Source organism: Typopeltis vanoorti, chromosome 6 (genome assembly GCF_054136105.1).
Source record: "Typopeltis vanoorti isolate ZY-2024b chromosome 6, IOZ_Tvanoo_1.0, whole genome shotgun sequence".
Lineage (NCBI taxonomy): Eukaryota > Metazoa > Arthropoda > Arachnida > Uropygi > Thelyphonidae > Typopeltis > Typopeltis vanoorti.
The window spans coordinates 99,845,623-99,871,534 of record NC_143554.1 but is presented as its reverse complement, the minus strand read 5'-3'; the positions used below and the strand labels follow the sequence as shown (position 1 = coordinate 99,871,534).

Genomic DNA, 25,912 nt, shown 5'->3' with positions numbered 1-25,912 from the left:
TACTACGAGTTGCTTGAGTTTGTACTACGTACTAGGACTACTTACATTAGCTCACGCTAGTAATCGCCGATACTTTTATAGTTTATTATACTATATTCGGCATGAAACTCTCAATTCCAATCTTTGAGTTTCTTATTAGGTTTTAAAACATTGTGGGATTTAATATCCCCTTAATTTAAATAATATTTTCTTTATGACAAATATCCCAAAAAATGGTAGTTAAGATTAAAGAGCTCCATTTAATTTTTGTAGATCTGGAGAAGGCTTATGATCCTGTCCCAAGGGAGACAATGCAGCAGATATTGAAGAGAGCAGAAATAGATCAGGGAATAATAGAAATGGGTGCAGAGGTTGTATCAGAGATCTATGTCTGCTGTAAAGATTGGTAACAAACTTTCAGAGGAATTTGATGATAGCAGAGGGGCTCAAGCAGGGATGTTGTATGTCACCAACATTGCTTAAGATCTACTTGGATGCATCCTTGAAGAATTGGAATATTCCATGCCGTGGAATGCGTATACCCATAGATGACTCCTACATTTTCTTTTTGCTGATGACTAGGTGATTCTTGCACAGGACAAGGATGTAGAATACCAGATGAGGAAATTGTTGGATACATATTAACACTGGGACCTGAAAATTAATTTGTTAAAAATTCAGTTCCTAGTAGTTGGAGGTGATAGTGCAACAGATCTTGACTTAGACATGGGAACCATAAAATCTGTGGATGCCTTCAAATATCTTGGCCTCATGGTGGATGGCCAGTGTGAAGTGGACATAGTGTTTTGAACAGAACATGCACAAGTATGTTCTAACACTAAGAAGTGCTGTTACATGTGATTATAGAGAGAGAGAGAGAGAATGACCTATGGATGTGAGTGTTGGACATTCACCAACTGCCAGAGAAGACTAGTAGAAATTGTGGAAAGGGATTACTTCAGGTGAAGTATGAGAGCTACCCATATGAATTGTTTGAGAAATGCATATATTCAAATAGAGATGAAAGTTAAACAGCCTGTTATGGAGAGGATATAGGCACATGCTTTGAAGAGGGTTATGGATACATCCAAAGAATGACAGAAGAATGATGACCTTTGAGAATTATGAACTGGTCCCTCCCTGGAAGGAGAAAAAGACCAAGGGCTATATATATGCAAATGGACCATTATGACAGCAATGGAGGATAGAAGCTCACTGGATGAGGACAGGAGGAATTGTACAGAGTGGAATCTGAGAATAGGCAGCTACTGACAAGTGGAGAAGGCTGAAAAAATAAAGAAATTCACCATCTGATTAGCTTCTCATTGTCTCCTCACCTAGATACTCTTGAAAGTGGTAGAGAGGGTCATCAGTGACTCACTAATATGGATCACTTAATGATTTAGTGATCATTGATGTGGATTCTGCCATGGAAATTGCATACAACAGGCTTTCTCACTACTCACCTTTAGACGTGTAATGGAAAGATTTGGAGAAACTGATGTGGTTGCTCTTCATATTTCCATGGCATTTGACTGAGTCTGGCATTGGAGATTCTTATAAACTTGCCATGTCATGGTCTTCCTCTTACCTTTTTCTTTTTTTTTTTTTTTTTTAAGTGGATTTCCATTACCTCTTTGATCATTCGTTGTGTGTAATTTGTGCTTTGGAACAGACTTCTCCATTTTCTCAATAAACAACCTTCATCTCTACTAGAAACTCGTTAGGTGCAATTTTTAACTCTAAAATTGTATTTCCTTATCTGTATAATGTTTTTTTTTTTTTTTTTTTAAATCTCTCTCTCTCCAATGTGCTGTCATATGCCAATTAGTTCAGCCTTATTGTAATTTCACTTAGTGTACTGTTGGATTATCTTTTATAATATAGGAAGATGATTTCAAGTGTCATGGGCATGGATATTTGCGATTGTCTTTAGGTGATAGGTGAATTTCATCACTCGCCAGTTGTATGACCACTACTGCAATGGAGGCCTGAAGTAGACTCCTCACACCCATCTTCACATAATACAACTTCTAGAGATAGCCTCTTCTTATTCCCATCTTACTGTCCACTCCTTTTTTAATTTCTTCTGTATTGATCTGGTAAAATCCCTTGACCAACTTGAAGGTCTATCATATCTCTTCTTTCCTCCTATCCACCAAACTGTAATCTACATTCTCTCAGCCTCTCTGCATAACCAATACTCCAGCCCTGATACCACTTTGGTCATTTGTCTTTGGATCCCCCCCTCTCTCTAGTATTTCTACATCACAATGAAAACTTGATGACCAAATTGAACACTGTGCATGTGAGATCTGACCATTGCTTTATATAGAGGCACCAACACTTACTTATCTCATCTCAGTGTGATTTTTATCATTAGCAGCAATACAATGTGCACTCTTTGCAACACTTTCAATGTATTCTCAGAACTTTAGTTCACTGCCTACCATAACCCCAAGATCCCAAATCTCATCCACTTAATAATAGGTATTAAAAAATTAAATCACTCCTGAAAAGATGTAATACTAACATAATTCTGTACTCATTCGTTTTCTTCTGAAAAAGTATTCTTTGATAACTCTTTTCAGCCTTCCAAGACCAAGGTTTATCACCCACAAGAGAAATTCCAGGGTATCTTAAGTAAGTATTTCTAAATTACCATTACCTCCGTCTGCTTATTTTTTTTTAACTAAATTATTTAATATATATATATATATCACTGCTACATCACTGTCCTCAATAAAGAGGATGGTGGAGCCTTGTTGTTTGAGTGATTAGGGACCTTGTTTAAGGGATAATGGAAGCCAACAGGTTGGGCTTCCATAATTTCAATATATCACATTTTTTTATGCATTAATATTATTTGATACGAATAAAATGAAAGGTCAAGCAAAAGAATTTATTTCTTGCTGCATGGAGAGTTTTAATCGAAGATGAAATAAAAGATACTTTTATTTCATCTTCATAAATAAGAGATACATTTGATAAAAGTATCTCTTATTTCCAAATTAATATTATTGTTTAAAGTTTTATAAAAGTAAATTATACTTCACAAGAAATTATAGTTTTGTCCAATCCTTTAACCACTTGTCTGAGTAGCGACACTTCCCATTATACAAATCTACACATCTGAAAGGGAATGTGCTATACATTTTGGGATACAGGCAATTAATGCGAAGTCAATGGCCTCTATATACAGTAGCCTAGACATGAAGATATAATACTTCACATGCAAACTTTGCTTATACTTGGGTAAAAGATTAAACAAGAATATACTTTGTTCTCCAGTATAATTTTAAATAAATATTAAGTTTGCAGGTCATCCTTGTTACACTTTATTTTATTTTATTTTATTTTTTGAATGGACAAATTATTTCAAAATTTTATATTAAAATCACATATTGATACAGAAGTGTGAAATGTCCATTATTTTAAATACAATGCAAACGATGAATAAAATAGGAAAATTACATACTGGCTCGTCTGTCGCCCAGCATGAAAAAGGACGCGTTCTGGACTTAAGCAGAGGGTCTAGATCAAAAAATATGCTACAGTCTCCACTAGCTACAATGAGTCCACCTACAGTGCACAATGATAAAAGGATATTGGTATTAGCAGGAACATATAACTGCAGATCTCTCTACGGGATGATGATGATAGATTGGAAGAACTGATGAAGGAATTGGACCATATAAAATGGGACGTTGTGGGCCTTTCAGAGATAAGAAGGAAAGAAGAAACTCTCATGCGATTAAAAGATGGACATCTACTCTACCATTGTGAATGTGACAGAAACTCAACTGGTGGTGTAGGATTCCTAATAAATAAAACAATCAAGGACAATGTCCTGTTTGTTAATAAAATAACATCAAGAATAACTGAACTAAGTCTCTTCATAAATGAAAGATGCCAACTGAAAATTATACAAATATATGCCCCAACTGTGGACCATCCAGATGAAGAGATAGAAGATTTCTATGAAACATTAGAATCCACATTAAATAATTCTAAAGAATTCTACATAATTATAATGGGTGACTTTAATGCCAAGATTTGAAGCAGAGATGACCATCTGAACTCCATTGGTAAATTTAGATTTGGATAGAGGAATGAAAGAGGAGAAAGACTTATTAAATTCGTAGAAGAAAATAACCTCTTTATTATGAACAGCTTTTTCATAATACTACCGAAAATGGACTTGGAGAAGCCCAAATGGACAAAACTTACAATGAAATAGACTTCATCCTCTCCATCAGAAGATATATAATAAATAATACCGATTTAATAGATTTAATACAGGAAGTGACCACAGACTAGTAAGGGCAAAAAATGGTAACGGAATAAGCTCATAAGAAAAAAGTCCAATTAAGTGAATCTACAAAATCTCTACCGCAATAAAAGCTGTTATAGAGAATCACTCAAAAATGAACTAAAAAAAGTTAAACACAGCTACTACCATCAATGATGCTAATGAAATATTAACAAAATCTATCTTGAATTGTGCACTAGAAAAAAGGCACCAAAGAGAGGAAAAACTAAGACAGGAAACCTTAGATCTGATGAAGAAAATAAGAGATATGAAAAGAGATTTGAATGACACCAATAAAATAGAATATGCGGAAATTTGTAAAACTATACGTAAAAGGATGAAACATGAACTTAGATCATATAATACTAGGAAAATTAAAGAAACAATAGTAATATGAAGGTCCTAAGATGAACATTATCAGTTGGAACAAAGGAAATAGCTGCTGTAAGAGGAAAAAATGATGAACTTATAAAAAATAGAGATGCAATAATCAAGAGAATTCAGGAATTTTATACTGAATTCTATGAAGACAAAGACCGTGACATCCAAAAATCATCTATGGATAACTTGAGTGAGGAAGAACATGATGCCCCTGAGATCTTACAAGGCGAAGTGGAAATGGCCCTGTGAGAAATGAAGAATGGAAAGGCCCTGGGAGAAGATGGAATATGGTAGACTTCTTAACACTGGGTGGAAGCCCGCTCATCAAACAGTTGACTAAACTCTTTAATAAATGACTAAAACAGAGAAATATTCCAAAAAAATTGGAACAATTCATTTCTAATATTAATTTTTAAAAAGGGCAATAAGGAAGAAATTAAAAACTACAGACTTATAAGCCTACTCCCCACCATATATAAAGCTTTCACAAAAATTATAAATAATAGAATAAAATCTAACCTATAGGGAATGCAATCCTGTGAACAAGCTGGATTACAATACTTTGGACCATATTCACACATTAAGACAGCTCATTGAAAAATCAATTGAATACAATAAACCCTTATGTCTGGCCTATATAGACTACGAAAAAGCATTTGATTCAGTTAAAACATCTGCAACATCAAAAACACTTGAAACCCAGGGAACTGAGAAACCATATATTGAAACACTAAAACATATTTACAATAATGCAACTTCTGTAATTAAATAATATAAAAATAATGAAAAGTTCCCAATACAAAAAGACATCTGGCAAGACGACACCATATCTCCCAAATTATTTACAGCTGCACTAGAGAAAGTCTTGACTGGGAAACAAAGGAATAAATATAAATGGAGAAAGGCTGCATCATCTGAAATTTGCTGATGATATTGTCCTAATAGCAGATAATCTTGAAGGTTTGGAAGAAAGGCTAAATCAGCTAAATGAAGCCTCCAGAGTAATTGGATTAAAAATAAATAGAATAAACAAAAATAATGATGAATAAATATATTAACCATATAACTGTCAAAGTTGAAAACCATGAAATAGAACAAGTTACTTCATATGTATATTTGGGCCAATTGTTATCCTTGGAGGAGTGCCAAAGAAAATAGATTGAACGAAGAATTCACCTTGGATGGATGGCTTATGAGAAAATGAGAGACATATTCAGAAGTGACATCCCTGTGAGTCTAAAAAGGAAAGCTTTCGACCAGTGCATACTTCCTGTCCTAACATATGGAGGAGAAACATCGACTTTAACAGAAGCCCTAAACAAAAAGCTGAGAACCACACAACATCGCATGGAAAGAAGTATGCTACAAATAACATTAAGAGATAGGAAGACAAATATCTGGATAAGATCTCAAACAGGTGTCATGGATATTGTAAAATACATTAAACAGGCTAAGTAGAGATGGGCTGGCCATATTGCCAGATGCAGTGGCGGGAGATGGACTAGAAAAACAACAGAGTGGAGACCAATGGATGGAGCAAGACAAAGAGGAAGACCGAGAAGAAGGTGGAGGGATGAACTGGAACAAATTGCAGGAGTAAGATGGATGGGAGAGGCAGAAAACTGAGTGATCTGGAAAATCATGGGGGGGGGGGGGGGACCTTCGTCCAGCAGTGGACAGAACCAAAAGGTTGAAGAAGAAGAAATACTCTCTGCTTACTTATTTTTGAGCATAAGAAAAAACCATTTAGCTGGTTCCTGTTGCTGAAACCCATACAAAATATGATTTGCTTCATTTGTTTTTTCAAAAAATAAATAATAAAAAGATCACTGATAAAACACAATAGATATTCCTGTATGTGCTGCTGTATTAGCAAAATATCTTTTTTTTTTTTTTTTTTTTTTTAATAGAATACATAAACATTTTTATGAATGTTAGAGAAAGCCTTTAATGTTTCTTTCATGCTCATATGCCAGAGAACTTTAATTTTAGACGAAGCAAGACTTGAGATGGTGAGAAGCAAAGAAGGGAAGAAAAAAAAAATGATAGCGATGCATGAAATATACACAGTGCAAACAGAATGTCATATGAAAAGCCTCCACAGAGATAATGCCCTTTGATTGGGAAAGCCTGGATTCAAATCCCATCTAGGATGTGAAAAATCATTATCAGGATTTTTCAGCTGAAGATGAGTTAGTCGGTCTCGTATGTTGATGGTGGAGTTTTTCCTCCCAGAAACTCAAATTTGTCATCTTGCAAACAAAATCAATACTTGGCAGTAGCAGACCAATGAGTCTAACATGATGGTGAAGGTGGGATGTGATCTCTTATCATTTTGCCTGTGGAAGTCACTCTCCCTTTAGCATGTTAGGCTCATTGGCTTGTCACAGTCAAGAACTTGGGCTTCATGTAATCCTTGCCACTGTTCTGATAGAGTGAACTGTCTACATAATCAAAGCATATATTCTATGGCCAGTTTGCTTTATTTTGAGATGAAAACTTGAGTTTTTATGGAAGTAGGAGAGCACTTGAGTAATTGCCCTCCTACTTGCCATATGAGACCAGCTAACTGACCTTCAGTTGAAATGCCTCTATAAAGGTTCTTTGTATGCTAGATTGGTTTCACGCCCATGCCTTTCCAATCAGAGATGTTCTTGGTTATGATCTATGGAGACTCTTTAAACACATTTTACTTTGTGACAAGGCATGACAGTTCTAAAGTTTTAGTGATTTAAGTTGATTCAACACGTTTAGGTACTACCTTTATAGTTAAAAATGATGCTTGAATGAAAGAGTTTTTTCATTAAGACAGTATTGTATGCAGAGATATTAGGTATAAAAGTGACATCTGAGTTTTTGACCTTGACAGTTACCAGCTGAATATCTTGCTAAAACATGTATACTTTTATACTTTAGTTGATAATATGAGTGTATGGTGAGTGGTGTAAAAAAATGCTCCCTTGACTCCCTTCAGCTGTGTGATGGAAGAACAAGAGGTCATCCTGGGAAATTAAGGAAAAGCGTGGTTAACAAAGGTGTGAGAACTAGATTTTTTGCTTGGAGAGTGGTGAATGAATGGAATGCATTGCCTGATGCAGTTGTGAGTACTTCGTCTATAAATGAGTTCAAGAAGAGGTATGATAGATATTGTTTTGATAGTTTGGGTCTCCCACGATGAGTCTTCTGACTCCATTGAGATACCCATATAATAATAATATCTCATAAGTAGTATAAAATTATATAATTAAATGGAGATATAATAAAAAAAAAAACTGAATTGAACAGAATTATCAGTAATGAGATGCTGAGGCTAGTTTTGAAACATAAAAATTAATTTTATGTATGAGGATTAATTTTCTGTATTAAATTTAATGATCAGGGAAAGAAAGAAAGAAATAGTATAGTATTCAGCACTAAACATGATCTAATAGAATGTCAGGCAATGTCAAGAATCCTAATAAAGTATAGATAATGAGGTGATAATTCCACTATACAAGGCACTGATTTAATCAGATCTCACTTTGATTTCTGTGCACATAACTGATTGACTGGCTATATTGGTGATAACAGAAAACATTGACGTTATTGAGTTATGCAGACAAACATCTAAATGGACATTGGGACAATGAGACTGGTTTGTGGTCCCACAGGTGTTATTTTGAAGAAGTGGAGGAAAATTTTTGACTTGTTAGAAAAGAGAGTTGACACAAAGAAAAAAGGGAAAGTTGTGCCTTTTTAGAGTTCTTAACATTAAAGTAGGAAATGAATACTAAACATACAGAAATGTTTTTGGAAAAAGGATGAACTTATATAGCTCCTTGAGTTGATAAGAATTTTTTAAAGAGCAAAGCTACTAATGATGGTAATTACTTGCTGGATTTCTGTTCCCACATAATGATATGCACAATTCACATAAAGAGAAGAAATAAGAAAACTCATACTGTGTTATTGTTGATAGTGATATCTTCATACTAGTTCAGAACATGATAGTACATAAGGTATTTAAAATAGGAAGTGATCACAATATAGGTTTTAGCAAACTCTCATCATATTTTCGCAATTCTAATCTTTTGATTGCTCATTTCAAACCAAATTTGTCGTGATGAGTATTTAATTTAGATAAAGACTCTTAAACAAAATGATGGAATTTATACTGAGGTGATTAAGAGCATGGATTGATGGCTGAGATTATGAAATCGAATTTGGGTTACTGGCATCTGGTCAGTCAAATGGCCAGATGCCAGTAAGTGAAGACAATCTATATTATACTAGTCCATAAAAATGAAGCAGCAAGAAGTGTGAAAACTGTAGAAAAATAGCATTAATCTTAAACACAATTAAAATCATGTTCTATATTATCAAAGAGAGAATTGATAATCACTTGAAAGCTGGCTAGATTCGTGAAGGGAAGAGATATCAGAGACCAGATTGCAAATTTAAACACCTTATTGAGAAATTAGGAAGTTCAATAGCCCTGCATATGCTTTGTTAACTACACCAAAAGCTTTGACTGTGTAGGTTGGAAATTGATGTGGAAAATAATTTTACATCTGGCTTTCCTCAACATTTTATCTAGTTAATAACTCAACTTTACGACAATAACCAAAGTGTATGAATTGATAACACGTTATCCGATTTTTCTGTTTACAAAAAGAAGGGAGGCAAGGTTGTATGCTATCTCCTGGTATCTTCAATCTGTGTGTTGAGCAAATCATCAAGAGATCTCTGGATGACTGGAATAAAGGCATATTGATAGGCAGCTCAAGAATCAATAATTTGCGATAAGCTGATGGCATAATACTAATAGCAGAAAATGAAAAGAGCATAGATTGACATGAATCATTGGAAGAATAGAATGGCATAGTTGAAACATATTCGAAATATATCAAACTCTGCCAATGAAATGAATGAAACAGTTCAAAAATTAGAACCAAACCTCGGAGTCTCAGTAGTAAACTTTGAAGAAGAAAAAAAAACATTGATGGATTCAGCTAGGGAGGTATTTGGTGAAGTTATCTGCAAAGATAGAAAAATTAGAATGCCATGGTAGACACAAGAAGTTAAAGAAGCAGTCAGGAAAGGGGGAAAGCATAACAAAAGTACCTTGCAAATAAGTCGGCAGGTGCCCTAAAAGAATACAGAGAAAAATGTAAGAGAGAGATAAGCTATGTGTAAGAGTAGCTAAACAAAAGTCATGGGAACACTGGTAAGAACATAGAAAATAAATGTCAAGAAGGTGGTTAAGTGTTTTGGAGGCTATTGAAAAAGTGAAGAAATGGAGGAAAGAATACTGTAAAAGGAATGAAAGTTGATAAGTGACATGAAAATTTATAATAAGGATATCCTAGATGTCTGGAGTAATTACTTTGAAAGACTATCAAACAAAACCAGTAGTGACAGAACATTAGTAGAAAATTTTCAAGAGGAATGCAAACAGGAGTACATATCAATATTTGAGTTAGAAAAAGCCATCGAAAACTTTAAATGTCGAAAGGCAGCTGGAGTAAATGATATCTGACCAGAAATTCTTAAATATGGAGGTATAAAAATTTGCAGATGTTTATTAGCAGTTTAAGTATATTTAAGTTGTAAGTCAGCAGTTAGAATTGAAGGAAATACAGGAAGATGGTTTGATGTAAAATTAGAAGTAAGACAAGGATGTGTATTATCTCCACTCTTAGTGGTTGCACTACATAATTCAAAGGACCTGATTGAATCATCTGAAATTCAGAAGGATGAGTTCCAGATGATTGAAGTAGAGCTCTCATAGTTCCCATCATTAGATAAGGGAATAAAGCTGAATGCTAGAATTACAGAGGAATTTCTCTACTAAATATTCCAGATAAGATTTATGCAAGGATACTTGAAAGGTGGTTGATAAAAATTATGGAAGGGAAACTTAGAGGAAAAACAAGCTGGGTTTAGGCCAAATAGAGATTGTCAAGATCACTTGACAATCCCTATTTGAGAAATTTTGGGAATGTGTGAAGGATCTGCACATAAGTTTTGTAGATCTGGAAAAGACATATGACAAGATACCCAGAAAAAAGCATTTCAAGACACTACAGTTATATTGGGTAAATGGAATATTATACAGAGCAATACATACTCATTTAAGTTGTCAATCTGCAGTTAAAATTGAAGGAAATACAGGAAGATGGGTTGATGTAAAATTAGATTTAAGACAAGGATGCACATTATCTCCACTCTTATTCATCATCTATATGGATTGCATTATGAAAGAAAGTGACATTAAACCAGATGTTAGAATCCAGTATATCAAACTAAGTTCTCTCTTTGAATAAATTGATCCTGCAATCTCAGTCTAAGGATAAACATCTATGCCAACATCTAAAAGGTTCCAACACATTTATCCTTAGACTGGGATCCCACATAATAAAACTAATGACTTGATCAAAAAAAGTTACCTAATTGACCATAAGAATTAAAAAAAATCTATCATCAAAACATCCATTATTCCCAAGAAGTCTGTTATGGCCAATTGTAGATAGAAGAGATTCCCAACCTCAAACTTAGAAAAGTATATCTGTTGAATCTGGTATTTCCATACATAGGGAAAGACAGAATCATGAGAATTGCTTACATTTTATTGAAAAGGTAAATGATACACTGGTGTCCAAAAGTTAAGGATGAGCTATACTTTTACCTGTATATGAAAACATTTTCAAGACTGTAGCCAAATGTGTTTCCAAATTAAATTGCAATACGTTTTTGGAAAAAGTTACAAATTTCCTAATGGCATAGTTAAGAAATTAATGCACAGTGCTTAGAGAAAACTATGCAGAGAGATATTTCATTATGGAATATGTCCACCTCAAACTAAGGTGCAACTCTCACAATGTTATACCATGCTTAGCACCAAGTGATTTGGGAGTTCTTGAGGGAAAACTGGCTCACTCCTCCGTTTTCACTCTGTTTTCAAGTGGTGGGGAGGGGGATTTTGAGCATCAATCTCCTTATTGCATCCCAAACATTTATGGGGTTGAGATATGGGAATCGTGCAGGCTACTTGATTCAATTAATATCCTCAGTCCCCCAGAAGTATCCACTGTGTTGGATTCTGATTATGTAGAGATTAGAGTAATTATTATTTGGTTCAGAATCCAACATGATCTTCCATCACAAAGGCTAGACTTGTAAATATTATTTAATGTAATTCACTTGTTTATAATTTAATATTCATATAACTACCTTTAACCTTATTAAATATTATTAAGCTATTTTATTTATTACTATGTTAATATTATAAGAATTTGTATTTGATATTTTAACTGCGCATTAATTGTAATGTAAATATTCTTTATTCCTATTTGTAAAAGTTTAGCGTTATGCAATACCTCAATTTTATTATATTTTGTTTGGTTGTCATGGAGACGTATGTAAGTGAGCAAGCACATTTTTGGAACAGAACGTGAGGAGAAGGTTTATTGAAAAGAGTTTTAGTAAAAAGAGATCACGAGAACAATTTAGGCGGGAAGAATGGATATAAAAAAGGAAGAACGCTGAAATTATAAAATAGAGATTAGATTAATTAAGAGAGAGAGAGAAAGGAGACGATTGGCATTAGGTTGGAATCGGAGCATTCGGCATTCGGGAATCACAGTGCGATAATAGCGAGTCGGCAAGTCACTCAAGCAGCTAATAAAGTCTACTAGTCGGGAAGCAGTTAGCTAATAAGTTGTAGAATAACAATTATAGCTACGGAAAACAGCTGAGAGACTATTAATTAGACTAGCGATACTTGAATTGAGATATAATTTCAGGGCTGACATGTCAAGGACACTCAGAATCTTGAAATAAAGCATCGAGTAACTAGAGAATAGTAGAGGATATAAAAAATTGAAGTTTACCGTTAGCTGTGTTTAGAATTGTAGTGTCTAAAGAATTGAATGCCGGAAGAGTGAACAACTGTGCATATAAAACCTCAAGTTAAGGAATTATTGTGTGTTGCTTTATTTCATGAGTGATCAGTAGTACTTCATGCAAGAACGTTTATGTGTATAGTGACCATGAATTAATTCAGTTAATGCTTTGAAGATTTATTTTAATGAGTGCCGATTATTGTTAAAAGTGTTTACGGTTATAAAAAGTGTTTGTGTATAAGTTGATGAAGATAGAAGATTATCGGTAAGATTATTCCAACCATTAATATTCCTATACAGAGAAGTGTGTGAGTTTCATCCTAGAATTTCCTTATGTTAACAGTAACTATTGTGAAGATTAGCTGAAGTGTAAATTTAAAAGTGTTTGCTTGTAAAGTGGTGTTACTGCGATTTTATTGTATTTGGAACTTAAGGAACTGTGTGAAGACTGTATTAGAGACAATGAATTTACCTTTATCTGAGTCTGTATGATCGAACTTATCAGAGAAGCTAAAATGTTTGTGATATCTTAATTACTGATTTGAATTTAAGTGTAAAATTTGTGATTCTAAATTAAATGTTTGTTTTTGTTTATCTAAAGTTGTATTTTGCCTGAATCTCTTTTACTGCACCATTCATAAAATATTCGAGCCAAAGCGGGTAAATTAAGTAAGTCAAATATACTCGGCCAGTATATATTTTATGGAGAAATAGTTGAAGGTTGATTTTTCTTCAATTCTTGAACTAATTCAGATATAGAGTGGCGCAGTCTTTAAATATAAATTTTCTCTATATTTGAATTAGAAACCAACTAGCAATTTATTATTTTGTTTAAGAACATCATAGTGACTAACATGTCGGATCCAAAGTATAGATTGAGACGAAGTAGGATCCAACAACTGCTCATGTACAATGTGGCAATGTGGTGTGGCATTGTCATTCATAAAAAATGAATTCTTCACCTGTAGCAAAACAGAACAATCGAACATGACATTGAAGAACTTTAAATATAAATATAAATTTATAGTCTTTAAATATAAATTTTCTCTATATTTGAATTAGAAACCAACTAGCAACTTATTATTTTGTTTAAGAACATAGTGACTAACATGTCGGATCCAAAGTATAGATTGAGACGAAGTAGGATCCAACAACTGCTCATGTACAATGTGGTGTGGCATTGTCATTCATAAAAATGAATTTTTCACCTGTAGCAAAACAGAACAATCGAACATGACATTGAAGAACTTTATTGCAATATGTCCACCTCAAACTACTTATCCTTTTCAAGAACATTCTCGCAATGGTAAGCAGTACCACTTTCATGTCAGATCAAGTGTCATCTAGAATTGGAGAAAAGTCAAATGACACTCATCTGTAAAGAGTGCATTAGCCCATTGGTGTCTTGTCCATTTTTTATGAATTCAATGCCACTGAAAACATGCTCCTCTTTTGATTAGCTGTGGATAAAGAGATGCAGACTACAGGTCTTCCGAAGTATAGATCTACTTGTTGCAAACTTCTAGAACAAATTAAGAAATTTGAGAACAAGAACCAAACCTTGGAGATTCAGCCAGACAGAAATGTGATGGGATTGCCTGCAAGGATAGAAAAATCAAACTCCATTGTGGATTCAGGAAGTTTAAGTGACAGTCAAGGAAAAAAAGAAAGCATATTAAAATTCTTGACAAGTAATTCAGTTTGTGCTCTTAGATAATACAAAGCAAAATTTAAGAAAGTAAATCATTGTGCAAAACTAGCTAAACAAAAGTCGTGGGGATGACAAAGTATTCTGGAGGCTATTGAAAAAACTTAGAAATAGATGAAAGAATACAGTAAAAGGAATCAGACTTGATAAAGGTGATATGAAAACCAATGATAAAGATATTCTGAATGTTTGCAGTAAGTACTTTGAAAGATTGCTAAATGAAACGTAGTGTCAGCACGGTAATTGCAATCAGGAACATATATCGGTACCTGAAGTGAAGAAAGCCAACAAAAACATGAAATATGGAAAAGCAGGTCAAGTAGATGAAATTTGACCAGAAATACTAAAATATTGAAGTTTAAAACTTTTACAGTGACTGCACTGCATAACTCATGAGCCCTGGTCAAAGAGTCAAATTCCAGATGATTGGAACATAGCTCTCAGAGTACATCTATAAAATGGGAAATTAAATTAAATGTGAGAATTACAGAGGAATTTCTGATAAGATGTATGCAAGTATACTTGAAAAACAGCCAAGAAAAATTGTTAAAAGAAAGCTTGGTGAAGAACAAGCTGGATTCAGTCGAAATAGGGGATGGTCAGGATGAGATTTTCACTTTAAGGCAAATAGTTGAGAAACCATGGGAATATAAAAAGGATTTGCATTTTAAGTTTCATGGATCTGGAACAGGCATATGACAAGGTGCCCAGATGTAAGCTCTTCAAAATGCTACAGTTATACAAGGATATACATTATTCCTTCTGTTATTCATCATGTATATGGATTGCATTATGAAGGAAAGTGGCATTAAACCTAATGTCAAAATTATAGATGACAATCTCAGTTGTTTACTTTATGCAGATGATGTTATACTTCTAAATTAATCCAGTACAAGTATGCAAGATTCCTGACTAAATTGAATAATTGTTGTAATAAATTTGATATGAAAAGCAGCAATAAAAACACAAAGACAGTGAAAATAGGCAGAAACAATGAAAACATTAACTGTATTCTGAATGGAGAACCTATAGAACAAGTAAAACAATTCAACTCTTTATGCACAATTTTTAGTCAAAATGACAAATTAAATATGAAAATAGACAACAGAATTAGTCAAGCTGGTATGGTAGGAAGTTAGCTGAATAAATTTATATGGAATAAGAAAGAAATTAGCTAAAACACTAAATTAGCTGTACACACGATAAGTGTTCAAGTCAGTTTTAACTTATAAATCTGAGAGATGGATTAGAAATAGAATGCTTCATCAGAGACTGGAGACTACAGATATGATAGTTCTGAGAAAGGGGAGTGAGCAGATGGCAGTATCATATTAAAAATGAGGATACTGGGAAAGAACTTGCTATTATTGGCATTCATGTGTTAGCAGAGCTAATATCAGATATGGTCACCTAAACAGAATAGGAGAGAAAAGATTAGTAAAACGATGTTCTTTGCCAGGTTGATTGGGGGAAAAAGACCCAGAGGAAGACCAAGGTGTGTGTGTGGGGGGGGATTGATATACAATTAAAAATGCCTTAGAAGACAGAAATATAAGATCTGATATGTTGAAGCCTGGACAGATAATAGTGTAATTTGAAGGAAAATTGTTGATTGGGAGTTAGTAATGATGTACCTTTTTTTCATGTAATACTATCAGAATATCCTGTTCATCCCCTGAAGGTACATATCAGGAATTTGATTATGATTATAAAAATGATTTGAAGTATTTACATGTTATCTAAACCTAAATTTTCATTACACCATTGTTTTACTTATAAAAAATATCAAAGCATTCACACAGACACTTCATTGTTTTTCCATAATATAGTATGAGGATGATGTGAGATTTTGTTGATTCAGCCAGAAATTCCAACATTTGGAATCCTATTTAAGATGTTTTTGGTGGAAAATTAATTAGGTTTCTCATATGGAAGTAAGTGGTATTGTTTCTTTCCAACTGAAGTTTCATTCCCACTTCACAACAGTCAGTAATGAATAAAATTGTGAACAAAATTTAAAATGTACTTGCATTTTTTTCATTTAGTAACCATGTTCAAGTAATAAAACTGAAAATTTATAAAATTGGTAAATTTTTATGTTATTTTTAATTTTCAAATCAGTTCATATTTTTGTGCAATTGCTTTACCAAATATAAACTATTTTTCTTCCTACATCAAAGCAACTAGTCCTTATTTATTACATGATGCATAACGTGTGCACACGCACACACATATTGCATACTTTAATCATATAATTTGGCTATATTCAGTATTTAAAAGAACAAATTTTAATAATTTTTCATTCATTAATTAGGAAATATGGTGTGATAGCTAATGTTGAGCAAAGAGCACATTATAAAGCAGCTTTCAATGCAGAATATGATGAGTATCGCAGATTGCATTCCATTGTAAAGCAGGTATCAAAAAAATTTGCTAAATTGGAAAACTGGCTCAGGAGTTCTGAAGAAGGATCAGAAGAGTGGCATGTAAGTAATTTTCATTAGTTAATAATCTTATATTTTAATTATAAGGAGACATATTACATGCATGCACACACATGTATGTTATATATTGTTTTGCCAGCCTATAATGGTTAGCATATTTGCTCTCTGACCAACAGGATGTGGGAGATGAATTTCATTTTCATCCTCCTGTGTGACACTGCTCCACTCATTGGAGACCTGAAGTACTTGAAAAAATTTCGTTTTATCTTTAGAGTATGATTTCTAGATTATTAAAAAAAAAAAAAAATTAATAGAAAAAAATCCCTTAATCTGCCTTACAGTACTAATGTACTACTATATGTTTACAACCTTTCTTGGGTAGGAGTTGCATAAAAAATGTGTGTGTGTGTGTGTGTACAGAACTGCAGAAATTACTACCCCACTCACCATGGGCAAGTTATTAGAGACAAATGGTGAGTGAATTTTCAACCTCGTTCAAAATTCATAAAAAATATATTACCTTATTTCCTTCACATAATTTACACATTGAAAAAAAAAAAATCTCATTGTCAGTGAATTTATTCAAGGAGTTCATTTCCAACTGGGAGATAGTACCTTATGTAATTAATTTTTTATTAAGTTAATTTCTTCTTAAACTGTTTTCTTCTCTACTAAAGCTCAGAGGTACCATTAAACCAAAAAAAAAAAAATTAACAGTCCTTAAGCAGGTGCTAATTTGTAATATAGCAAAAACAAAGGACTAAGAATACTTCCAAAGACAAATGGGCTAAAGGAATTCGAGTGGCTGTGCTACGAAGACAGAGTTGCATTGCATAATATATGTAAAAAATATCCTAGGCTACTGATGATAACTCTAGATTAGTTTTTTTGAGAACTTCTCAAAGTGGAGACATTAGGGTTCATGAAGTATCCAGTTCTCACAAAAAAAAGGCCAATGCAGACTTAGCCAGAAACTAACCAGAAAAGTTTGAACATCTCTAGGACCTCCTTACTACAGCCAGTTATATAATGAAATTCAATGACACTTTTTTACTGTTTTTAAAAACTTGATATCCCTTCTAATTAAGCACAGTGTAGATTCAGGCCCAGTAGTAGTAGGACAGTATAGCAAAATGGCATGAAATGTAAAGAATATATTTCATTTATTATCGATGTCATTAAACAAAATTAGTTATGGAAATTAAAGACTGCAGAATGAATCTCTTCTCGATGCTTCTAGATCAAATGAGGGAGAACTTATCCTTTATATAGATACATAGATTAAAAAAATTGTTAAAGTATTTGCTTCCATAATTCAGCAGCTGCTGGCTACTGGATATGTCAGACAGTGAAAGGAACAATTTATCAATACAACATAGTGATATTTATTTTCTTGTTATTTGTGCTGAGGTTTCTTCAGTTGAAAAGAAAACAAAGGGGGGGGGGTAATACTGTTTATTTAAGGCCATATATTTCAGCCTGATTCATGATTAACTTCCAGTCAATAATTATCCTTCAAATTAATCTATCTGTCAAGACTCCAACATTATTGGATCTGTCTTCTGAGGAACTTTTAACTGTTATCAATCCACTTACATCTTGGTCTTCTTCTAGGTTTTTTTCCTGTCAACCTGGCAAAGAACACTTGTTTTGCTAATCTTTCCTCTCTCATTCTGTTAAGTGACCATATTATCTGAGATTAGCTCTGCTAATACATTCATGAATGCCAATTCTATATTATTTTATATTAAGTTCTTTCCCCAAACCCTAATTTTTAATATGATACTGTTGTCTGTTCATCTCCTTTCTCAGAAATCTCATATCTGTGGTCTCCAGTATTTCCATGGTTTTTCAACTATTTATCTCAGCTATTTGTTCAAATAGCTGACTTTGCATTGTTTGCCCTGCTGGTTCTCTGATGAAAACAATGGTTTCTTTCTTTAAGGGGAAAATCTGATCCTTACAATCTTGATATGTCCTGAATCCAGCTTGTCCTTCGCCAAACTTTCTTTCCACAGTTTTTCTTGGCCGTTTCTCAAATATATAAATATTTCAGGAACACTTAGTAGAGAAATATCTCTATAATTCTCATATTCAGTTTCCTTTTCCTTTTTATAAATGCATTATGAAAGCTCTACTTCAATCATCTTGAATTTGACCATTTGTCCAGCTCTTCTGAATAATTCAGTGTATAACTTTTATACCTTCATATTTGAGCATTTCTGGTCAACTATCGTCTACTCTAGCTACTTTCCCAAATTTATGGTTTTAATGGCTTTTTCTACTTCAAGTATTGATATGTATTCCTGACTGCATGCCTGTTTAGTGTTTTCTACTACTCTGCTGTCACTGCTTGTTTCATTTAACACTCTTTCAAAGTAATTACACCGTACATCAAGGTTTCAGTGTTTTCTTCAGGGTTTGCCACTGAATCTCCAAGGTTTGGTTCCTGTTTTAAAATTCTCCATTTTTCTTGAATAATGTTTGTATATTTTAGTCTGCAGTTCACCTCTGAAAGCTACTCAGCTTTGATTCATTTTGAATCTTTTTTACACACTCTTCTTTTCAATATGTAATTCAATTTTATCCTGCTCAAAACTGAATAGCTATTAGTTCCTGTATCAAATCCTCTGGATACTTTATACTGAACCAATGAGAAAACATCACAACAATAACATAGTCAATGAAACTTTTCTTATTTCTTGCATCTTCTCTCCATATTACTTTGTGCACATTTTTATGTTGGAACATGCTGTTAGTAATAACTAGTCCATGCCCCTAAGCAGAAATTCAGCAAGTACTTACCATCATTATTGGCTTTTCTCCAAATTTTCCCAAAACATATATGTCTGGTAATAATTTCCTTTTATGTTGTGTCAGTTTGCCTTTTCTAATGCCTAGAAAAATTCCTGCATTTCTTCCTTAGTAGAACCTTCTGTGAGATCATAGGCACAAATAAGCCTCATTGTCCAGGTATCTATTCAGATATTTGCTACATCACTCTACTTGATATTGCACCTGCCATTGCAGAAGGGTTATCCTCGTATTTAGTATCGAATACGCTAGCTACTCCTTGTTTTCCCTGATTGTTATTGTCTGAATATAACATTTTGTATTTGTTAAGCTAATTAAGCACAGTGTATTTAAAATTCCATTTCTTTCCCACTGATCTTATGTAGATAGTAGCAATCTTGGACTCTGCTGATGTTGAGTCAGGATTTGTTCAAATAGCTGATTTTGCATTGTTTGCCCTGCTGGTTCTCTGATGAAAACGATGCTTTCTATGTTTAACCAGGCAACCCAACTTGCATGAAATTCTAATGTTGTGTCCTCATTTTGCACTGTGGTTTAAGACAGTAAGAATACAATTTGGTAGCTAAATCCCAAATTGCCATTCCTATCCCCATTTGTTCACTATCCTGGTAAATACCTAACTGGTCAGTTCTATATATTCTTTAAAAGGCTATGTGGAGGTCTCCACCCAGTTCACAGCTTTGACTGTTAAGCATCTCTCTAATTACAAAAATTGTTATATATATATTCCATAGACTGTACTCTGTTTAGTGATATTATAAAACTACTTGTTTTTCTTGTTTCTGCAGTATAGTGTAAAATGCTTTTTTCTTTTTTTTTTTATGATGCAAGAACATTTTCATTACAATCTTCAAAATAAACAGACATAGTAAGTAAAAATTCTTCTATTCCTGAATAAAAATGAAGCCTATATATTATAAGAAGCGGACTGCATCCATTGATCTCCAACAAAAGACTGTTATATGCAGGGTATCTGTTATTGATAAGACAGAAATGCCAATGACAAAAAAAAAAAAAAAGAAAGAAAGAAAAGGATGTAATAAACATAAGATCCATAGTGTGAATCGAATAAAAGAAAATACATAGAAAACAAATCAAAGTAGAAATGAACACACACATCAAGCACAACAAATTGTATAAGATGATTTGCTGCACCATCAGCACATATTCCTGCCATGCCTATGGTGAACATTAATAGTTCATTGGATTAGCCCCCCCCCCCCCCAATATTTATTTATTGAGCTGCCATTGTATGCAGCCACTATTCATTATTGATTAATTATTTATATTTGCAATTGTAACTGCAAACATTCATATTTAGATTTTACAGGATCACATGTTATTCACTCCAGCCCAGCTACTTATGGGACATATACATATAATATCACAAATGTTAATTATTAATAATTTATTTGTCAGTAATGAAAGCATTTTTGTTTATGCTTTTTCTTTCTCTCCCTTATATTTTGCCATTCTCAAATGGCTCATTCATGTTGATTCACATATTTACACCTTTTAGTAATTCAAATATACCAACCCAATATACTATTCTCCTTAATTGTTGCTTTCTAATGTATCCTAAATAAACACACATTTGTTTTACTGGTCTAAGCAGATTTGGTTATAGCAAAGAATCCATCACAATATGTAGGGCATGGTGTACTCTGTCAACCTGCCATAAGGTAAAGATGACTAGAAGAGTTTTCAAATGCCCAGTGTGAACATGTTATATTTGCATGGGCCATATTTCATATCAACACACCGTATTGCATTGCATATCACTTGGCTGTGGTTGTTTGAATTTCTATTTAAGATGTTCCCTTTGTTGCTGAAATTGAAATGGTGATTTAAAAAAAAAATTACCTGTTACCAAAATTCACCCAAAAAGATTGAAAGAATTGCAGATGGTACCTACATTCAGTAAAGTGGGTGTCTCTAATCTGCTGGGAGCACAAACTGGACTTGGCAATAATGCCTTTGTAGGAAATAAGCAGTGGAAAAGGAGATGATACAAATTTAAAAAAAAAAAAAAAAAAACATTAAAGCAAGTGAAGATATACTTCTTTACAATAAGAAATCATTTTCTCTCATTTTTTTTTTAACTTCATTCAAGCTACTGTCACTGATTTTTCAGAAGTCATGCCAGCTACTTGGTAAAAAAAATACCATATGGATAGTACCTTCAGTGCTCTTAAAGAAATGAGAAGCTTCTACAACATTTTGAGATGCAAGTTTTAGGATAATAGTGTCACCATAGCTAAATTGGTATAGACGATTTCCTTTGTATCCTGGCCTGAATGTAAAGGAATTCATCACAAAATAATGCAAATTTGCAGACAATGCAGATAGGATTAACCACCCTATTATAAGCAGTAGTCAGGTTTCTAAGATGTCAAGTTACTTAGCACACATACAAGATCTTTTTGAAAGAACAGTGAGTAATAATGGCAGGTCTCCATTTCTCTTACAAGTTGCAGCCATTATACCAGCAAGTACTTCATCATGTGAATAAGGTTTTAGTGAAACGAATGATAAAGGGGAAGTTGGTCATCAGTGAATTCCTGATGATACCTAGGAATGGTCCTCTTCTTTAGGACGTCATATCACTTACCTTGGTATGTATCCCATAATGCAAAGCACCCCCTCCCTTTTAGTAATGAAAGGGGGGGGGTGCTTTGAAGTAATACTAAGGCAAGTGATATGAAGTCATTAGCCTCTATCCTCTATATATAAGTAGCTCAGACGTGAATATATTTCACTTGCAAAACTTTGTTTTGCTTACTTGGGAAAAGAATTAAAACCAAGTATAAAATTTCTTGGTTTCTTTAACGTACATAACACCCAAGGTAAAAAAACTTTTTACATCTTTCTCTCATCTAGAGATTTTTATTAAGAAGGTCAAGCACCTTTTGTCTACTTGTATATGAGATATGACTTCTGCATTACTTCAACCTTGGTATTTCTCCTGGGTCTAGCTCCCAGTGAAGAGACCTCAATAAAGGTCAAAACTGGTGTGGGTATTGTTTTTAATGCCCTTCCCATTATGCATTGCATTATACACCCCTGAAAGGGGGGGGGGCTTTGCATTATGGGATACATACTAAGGCAAGTGATGTGAAGTCATTGGCCTCTATATATAAGTAGCTCAGACGTGAATATATTTCATGTGCAAAACTTTGTTTTGCTTACTTGGGAAAAGGAATAAAACCAAGTATAAAATTTCTTTGTATCTTTAACGTATATTATACCCAAGGTAAAAAAATTTTTATGTATATATATATATATATATATAATGATACACAATTCTGCACCACCTTTGAGAATTTAAGTTTAAATGAATGGAGTAAATGCATTTGTATGCATTGAGCTATGCATGTTGACTTTTTCCACACACACACACACACACACACACCTAAATTTTTGTGACTAGCAGATTTAAATTGTATGTCCGGAGGTCTGTAGCAATATCACCATTATATTTTTGCATTTATTCTTGTTAAAGACTCCCCTAATTCTTTCCTGGCTCTGCATGATTCCTAAAATTAAACACAATATATTAATAGTTTGTTTAAATGCTGTTCATGTACTGCTTAAGTTTAATATTAGATTCTTATTTATTGAGATTCTGAAGAGATGTTTTTTGTGCATCTGTGTACACACTTGATGCATTATTGTTTTTAATGCTAATGTTATTATATATTTCAGGAAATAAAGAACCGAATTGTAAAAGAGTATGAAGAAAATAAACGTAATTCTAAATATCAAGAAGATAAACGTAGATTCCATTACCTTCATGATAAGTTGTCCCATATCAAAAAATTGGTAATTGAATTTGACCAGGCCCAAGCACGTTTTCAGACTTGCAGGTCTTAGCAGTTGTTAATTTTTAATAACTTTGCTCATTATGATATAAATGATAATGATGGATTGATGTATTATTCTCTTGTCATTCTGTAGGCATTTGTGGTTGTTAAATATTTAGGGAAAATTTCTGCTGTCACACAGAAAAAAAGGTATATTTTCTTGGGGTAAATAAAAAAAAAACCAAAAAAAATTTACACAGCAATGTAAGTCAACTTTGCATTTAATTTCCCTGTGATGAAAAATCATAGTATTTTAGACTTTGTTGCTTATTTAAAATGGTTTAATGGCTGTATTGTTGGAGACAGCTGCATAACGGTGCTAAAGGTTTCACTGAACTGGATGTGATGGATATTTTCCAAGTTGTCCATAATATAACAGTGGAAACTATTACCAATTCTGCACTGCCTTTAAGAATTTAAGTATAAAATGAATGGAGTAAATGCATTTGTAAGCATTGAGCTATGCATTTTGACTATTTCCACACACACCTAATACATACACCGAAACATGCATTGCATGTACATAAATGTGCATACAGTGATTGTACAGTATTTTTTTTCCTTTTCTCCTTAGCTTATGGCATGTGGGTAAAATGTAAATAAAATTGGTATATTACACTGCATACATAAGGGGAGAAGTTCTTCATATTCTGTTTATTGTACAGAATAATTTGAATACCCGTATTTGCTATTATGTCCTTCACAGTTTATCTCCAGAAGTAGAGAAAAGAAAAAAAAAATTGTTTATATGTTACAATGAAATTTCACCAAACTGAAAAAAAAATAACCAGTTTATAAATTTTGGCAAGCATTGTTTTCTTGAACAAGCAGTCCACTAGTGGAATGTACTTCAATGCTTTGTCTTTTATATATGTATAAATATTTTTTTTAGCTGCACATAATTTAGTTTTCATTCATAACATGAAAATGCTATTGTGTAAGTTGGAACTAGAGAACTTAGCTTTAAAAGCTATGTATGTATATTGATTGATTTAAGCATGTGCCAACTTAGGTTTCAGATTATTAGTGGGTTTAAGAAATTTAAATTATTTTAGAAATCAGAACAAATTCTAGTTCCTTCTTATATAAACAAAAAGAAAAAAAGATGGCATTATTTTCAGGGATAAATATCGTTTGTAAAAGCAAAAGATATTTGTAATAAATAGACTGTATAGCAAACATTGTAATATTATTCAGCTTTTGTTATGCCATGTTAAATTTTTGTTTCTTTTTAAAATGTAGACCTTGGATCCTTTTTTCTTGCTCTGTTATTAAATTATGTTTTTTTTTTTTTTATTATTATTTATCCATTGATCTTAAGATTGCAGTTGCATTTGCAACTTGTGTCAAAGAATTTATTTAAACATTTGATTAGAAAAATTTAGCCAAAAGTGTTGCTGGATTAGGCTCCTTATTGTTGAAAGACTGTCTTGTTATAGCTAAGTTAAATTTAGAGGCATTATAAAGTGCAGTTTTTATTAAGTGTGTGTGTGTGTGCCATTTTATAACTAAATATTCATATCTAAATTTTCAGTTCCTTTTGAAAATAGTTACATTGAAGGGGGGGAGGGGAAATATACAAAATAGGTGGGAAGTGTTATGCTTGAAATTTGAACCTGTTTTTTGTAGATGATGATAATATACTGAAAAGAGGTCCTGGAAGTAATTAGTACTGAATTACTTCTAAACAGAAGTGAAATTTTATAACACTTTATTTTTATTAACAGATTTTGGGATTTTTCCCCTTTTGAGGATTTTGGTTAGTGACACTTCTTTTCCAAAATAAAAAGAAAAAAAAAAGGGTTATGCATTATTAAATTTATTTTTAAACTGTTTGTATAGCAACCTTCTCGTGGTGGAATTTGAAGTTACAGTGCAGATGTATACAACTGAAAATAAAACTACTTCATGCATAGAGCATTTAAACCTGTTTCTTTGTGTTTTTCTAGAAAGCACTTGTTAATTTACATAAATAGTTTAATTTATTAAGCTTATTACTAATTAATAGCTATTTTAACTTCCCTGAGATTTTTGCTATAAAAGTATATCACAAATAATTATAATCATTATAATTTTTTATAATGATATATATATATAGTTATATCATTAAAAGTCACTGAAAACAGCTAGGTGAATTCTTTCATCAAAAGGAATTCAGTTCTTCCAGTAACATACCAAACACTATTCTTTTTTTCCATTAGGTCACTTGGAATTTGTTTTAAAATAATATACTGTGATGTTTGCCTAATAAAAATTATTTAACTTGTTTGCATTTTCTCCCATTTCACTGCAACAAATAAAGAAATTGTCAAGTTTCATAAAAATGATGTGTTAATAAATATATACCAACTTTATGCTCATTGGACTACAACAAATGATTATATACTAGGGGGTGGCCAACTTCCTGTAAGACTTAGAAGAGCTTTGACTGATGCGATGGTAGAGTAAGTGTGTGTGCGCGCGCACATGGCGAGGTGGGTGGTGGAGATGTAGAAGCTATGCCTGCCTGCAGCAACACATTAGTTACA

At 33.0% G+C, this 25,912-nt stretch overlaps 1 protein-coding gene across 1 annotated transcript in view; it reads left to right on the top strand.

Annotated features, from left to right (window-relative positions):
- Positions 1 to 25,310, top strand: part of Su(Tpl) (Suppressor of Triplolethal) — a 236,481-nt gene extending 211,171 nt beyond the window's left edge. The window contains exons 11-13 of the mRNA XM_090394333.1: positions 2,571 to 2,622; positions 16,578 to 16,749; positions 23,227 to 25,310. Of these exons, the coding sequence (XP_090250459.1) occupies positions 2,571 to 2,622; positions 16,578 to 16,749; positions 23,227 to 23,394 (392 nt within the window). The 3' untranslated portion in view covers positions 23,395 to 25,310. The remainder of the gene's footprint in view (positions 1 to 2,570; positions 2,623 to 16,577; positions 16,750 to 23,226) is intronic.
- The last annotated feature ends 602 nt before the right edge of the window (positions 25,311 to 25,912 follow it).